We start from the raw sequence: 5,000 nt of genomic DNA on the forward strand, positions 1-5,000 counted from the left end.
CATCAGACTGACAGAAAACAGACACACACACACACACACACTAATGCATCTCACTCCTTCAATGCTGATTTACTCGAGACTGATAAATCTGAAATACTCCCAGTAGAAGAGCTGTTCTCTTCATCGCCGCTCTCGCTCGCTCTCCCGGTTTATGAGGCGTTCAGGAGAACATATATAGCCTAATATATATATATATAGATATATATATCCATTAGATTTCAGTATATAGATATATAGGTTTCAGGAGAATAAAGAAGTCCAATGCACACAAGCACACACATGCATGTTTCAGCATCGTATTGGACTGTATTATGCTATATTTCACTATTAAACAGATAATTATTGCATCAAAATCATGTTAGAAGTTGTAAAACATGCACTGTATTTAGCTTATAGTCAAACTACATTACGATCCAGCAACTATTCATTAAAAATACTATTAATTAATGTAAATAAACATCACCAATATGCTTCATGTCAAGCCAATAAAACACAGGCAACTGTGGTAAAATCAGCATAATATTCCTGCTCTTATATACATCTCTTAGTTTTTATTATAATATATATATATATATATAGTATATGTGTGTGTATAAACACTGTATATATAAATTATATATTATTACATATAATTTATAAATTATTTATTGTATATTATATACAATCTCTCAATAATTATATATAAATATATAAATTTCACAGCAAAAACATTCCGCTTCATTTAAAAAATGAAAAGCCAAAATGTAGAATTTATTTATGATATTGTATCATATTAAAAAAAATGTGTCTGGTTTATGGACATCTTCAAGAAAATTGCAAATTATGTGCAGCAGACTTTAATTAGACTGCATTATTAAATTGGGTAATGATTTACAATAAGATCTCATTCATAAACTTAACATAACCTACCTATGAGCAATATATTTCCACGTTTGTTAACTTTTGTTAATGGTAGTTAATAAAAATAGTTAATTTTTTGTTCATCTTAGTTCACAGTGCATTAAGCTTTTGAATTAAAAAATGTATTAGAACGTGTAAAATTAACATAAACAATAATTCTACAGCATTTATTCATCTTTGTTAAACGTACTTAACTAATGTTGATAAATAAAAATCTTATTGTGAAGCATCACCTTAAATTCGCATGATAGAATCTCATTTATATTCAAATGTTCAATCTCTCTATCTTTCCTACTTTGGAGAAAATGTAATTACATCAGCGTAAAGTTTAATCTAAACAAGATCCCATCTGCGTTTTCCATTCGTTCACCCTTGACCGTTCTGCTTGTGCTGTAATTGACTTTGCTGTTTTAAACTCTGCTGTATGAGTTTGGACAGGCTCAGTGGCTCACGATCTGAGTGGCTGACACTCCTGTCAATCAAGCGCGAGGGGCGGGGCTTGGCTGGACAAATGAAACGCAGTCCTGCAGTTAACAACACACGAGCGGAAATGCATACCTGTGTCCGATTTGTTAAAAGCAGGACCCTCCAAACACACAGTCCTAATGGCCTGCTGAATGTCTGCAGATAAAAATAGATGGTGGCAGATGGAGGGAACGAGACAGAGAAAGAGAGAGACATTTGGAGGTGTAGGTTGGGAAAATAAACTCATCTCTTACATAAATGGGTCATTCATACTATGCAGTACATTTTCATGTTCCCATCGGATGTGTCATGCACTGGATAAGTAGAGTTTGATCCCATTAACTACCTAAAGCCAGTTCCTTCATGACATCATCCTCCAGGAAATTACATCATTTTGGAGGGAAAACAGCAGCACAAATATCAGAAAAATAGATTTAATGAATTCTGAGATGTTTTGTGCTGTAGTATTTGGGTTTGCTTCTCTCTAAACAAATCAGTTTGACAATATTGGCATTTCAAATAATGGTTAAAATATGAAAACAATGTCATAAGTCGCCTTAAAGGGGTGGTATAATGCCCTTTTATAAAGTCTCTGATGTCCCCAGAGTGTGTGTTTGAAGTTTTAGCTCTAAAAACCCCACAGATCATTTTATAGCATGATAAAATTGTCACTTTTTGAGGTTGAACAAAAACACACCGTTTTTGTGTCTGTCCCTTTAAATGCAAATGAGCTGCTGCTCCCGGCACAGGGGGCGGAGCTTCAAGAGCTCGTGTCCTTTTACCTCACACACACACGCACTGAAAATTTCAAAAACTTTTAGTCTTTTATGTTCAAACCCGAGTCAGACAAAGATGGAGAGACCCAAGAAGAAGTGACAACATGTAGAAGCAACAGGACATCTCTGAATAGTTAGTTGATGAATTTATTTATCTTCTAGTCATTGATTAGCATATTCTGTCACGATAATCTATAAATCGCGTTCCCAGGGGGCGGGGTTATGTAAATTTTAGGGTTGGTGATGTCACTGGGAGGAATAAAAAACGATTTCTTTAAAAGCAAATATCTCCCTTTGCTTTGAACTTTGAGTGTTGTAATTTTGCAGATATTGTTTGTGCTCAAACAGCAACATTACACACTAACTAAAGTTAGAAAAGTGAAATCATAATCAACCACCCCTTTAAGTAATAAAGTTAAAGTGTCAAAAGATCTTACAGAACAGAAACGACCCCGAACGAACAAGGAATATATAAACATGTACTTTATTTACATATATTTGCATTCAAGGGTCACTGCTGTTCACTTTGCCTTGAAGGCGCTTCCTTTTTGCTGTGAAATCTCTCCCAGTGGGCGGAGTCTTCCTCGGTTAGGGGCGTGGCTCTAGACACCAGATCACTGAAACTCAAGTGAGTGAACGAAAGGGGCGGAGCTTCACACAAACTTCCACCGTCCTCCTATAAAACAAAGAAGTATGATGTCCCGAACTGCGCTGACGTCTAAAGTTGTGTAACATCTGTAAACTCACTTTAGACGCGCTGATATCTGGCTTTCCCAGCGCCACAGCCACGTGATGATCTTTGTCCAATAAGCTCTCCTGAAAAACAGGACGAGTTTTTACGCTTTTTAACTTCCAACCATTGAATTGTATTACATATAGGCCTAGGCAAGATATACACTCACCGGCCACTTTATTAGGTACACCTGTCCAACTGCTCGTTAACACTTAATTTCTAAGCAGCCAATCACATGGCGGCAACTACGTGCATTTAGGCATGTAGACATGGTCAAGACAATCTCCTGCAGTTCAAACCGAGCATCAGTATGGGGAAGAAAGGTGATTTGAGTGACTTTGAACGTGGCATGATTGTTGGTGCCAGAAGGGCTGGTCTGAGTATTTCAGAAACTGCTAATCTACTGGGATTTTCACGCACAACCATCTCTAGGGTTTACAGAGAATGGTCCGAAAAAGAAAAAACATCCAGTGAGCGGCAGTTCTGTGGGCGGAAATGCCTTGTTGATGCCAGAGGTCAGAGGAGAATGGCCAGACTGGTTCGAGCTGATAGAAGGGCAACAGTGACTGAAATAACCACTCGTTACAACCGAGGTATGCAGCAAAGCATTTGTGAAGCCACAACACGCACAACCTTGAGGCGGATGGGCTACAACAGCAGAAGACTCCACCGGGTACCACTCATCTCCACTACAAATAGGAAAAAGAGGCTACAATTTGCAAGAGCTCACCAAAATTGAACAGTTGAAGACTGGAAAAATGTTGCCTGGTCTGATGAGTCTCGATTTCTGTTGAGACATTCAAATGTTAGAGTCAGAATTTGGCGTAAACAGAATGAGAACATGGAACCATCATGCCTTGTTACCACTGTGCAGGCTGGTGGTGGTGGTGTAATGGTGTGGGGGATGTTTTCCTGGCACACTTTAGGCCCCTTAGTGCCAATTGGGCATCGTTTAAATGCCACGGCCTACCTGAGCATTGTTTCTGACCATGTCCATCCCTTTATGGCCACCATGTACCCATCCTCTGATGGCTACTTCCACCATGTCACAAAGCTCTAATCATTTCAAATTGGTTTTCTTGAACATGACAATGAGTTCACTGTACTAAAATGGCCTCCACAGTCACCAGATCTCAACCCAATAGAGCATCTTTGGGATGTGGTGGAACGGGAGATTCGCATCATGGATGTGCAGCCGACAAATCTGCGGCAACTGTGTGATGCCATCATGTCAATATGGACCAAACTCCCTGAGGAATGCTTCCAGCACCTTGTTGAATCTATGCCACGAAGAATTGAGGCAGTTCTGAAGGCAAAAGGGGGTCCAACCCGTTACTAGCATGGGGTACCTAATAAAGTGGCCGGTGAGTGTATATACACTCACCTAAAGGATTATTAGGAACACCATACTAATACTGTGTTTGACCCCCTTTCGACCTTCAGAACTGTATTAATTCTACGTGGCATTGATTCAACAAGGTGCTGAAAGCATTCTTTAGAAATGTTGGCCCATATTGATAGGATAGCATCTTGCAGTTGATGGAGATTTGTGGGATGCACATCCAGGGCACGAAGCTCCCGTTCCACCATATTTCTCTATTGGGTTGAGATCTGGTGACTGTGGGGGCCATTTTAGTACAGTGAACTCATTGTCATGTTCAAGAAACCAATTGAAATGATTCGAGTTTTGTGACATGGTGCATTATCCTGCTGGAAGTAGCCATCAGAGGATGGGTACATGGTGGCCATAAAGGGATGGACATGGTCAGAAACAATGCTCAGGTAGGCCGTGGCATTTAAACGATGCCCAATTGGCACTAAGGGGCCTAAAGTGTGCCAAGAAAACATCCCCCACACCATTACACCACCACCACCAGCCTGCACAGTGGTAACAAGGCATGATGGATCCATGTTCTCATTCTGTTTACGCCAAATTCTCACTCTACCATCTGAATGTCTCAACAGAAATCGAGACTCATCAGACCAGGCAACATTTTTCCAGTCTTCAACTGTCCAATTTTGGTGAGCTCTTGCAAATTGTAGCCTCTTTTTCCTATTTGTAGTGGAGATGAGTGGTACCTGGTGGGGTCTTCTGCTGTTGTAGCCCATCCGCCTCAAGGTTGTGC

At 39.8% G+C, this 5,000-nt stretch overlaps 1 protein-coding gene across 1 annotated transcript in view; it reads right to left on the bottom strand.

Annotated features, from left to right (window-relative positions):
• Positions 1 to 2,606: 2,606 nt before the first annotated feature.
• aasdhppt (aminoadipate-semialdehyde dehydrogenase-phosphopantetheinyl transferase) overlaps positions 2,607 to 5,000 on the bottom strand; it is a 15,952-nt gene continuing 13,558 nt past the window's right edge. The window contains exons 5-6 of the mRNA XM_056264143.1: positions 2,889 to 2,957; positions 2,607 to 2,817 (exon numbers count right to left, since the gene is read on the bottom strand). Coding sequence (XP_056120118.1) covers positions 2,653 to 2,817; positions 2,889 to 2,957 — 234 coding nt within the window. The 3' untranslated portion in view covers positions 2,607 to 2,652. The remainder of the gene's footprint in view (positions 2,818 to 2,888; positions 2,958 to 5,000) is intronic.

This window comes from Rhinichthys klamathensis, unplaced genomic scaffold (assembly GCF_029890125.1).
Source record: "Rhinichthys klamathensis goyatoka isolate OS25496 unplaced genomic scaffold, OSU_Roscu_1.1 h1tg000216l_1, whole genome shotgun sequence".
In the NCBI taxonomy this organism is placed as follows: Eukaryota; Metazoa; Chordata; class Actinopteri; order Cypriniformes; family Leuciscidae; genus Rhinichthys; species Rhinichthys klamathensis.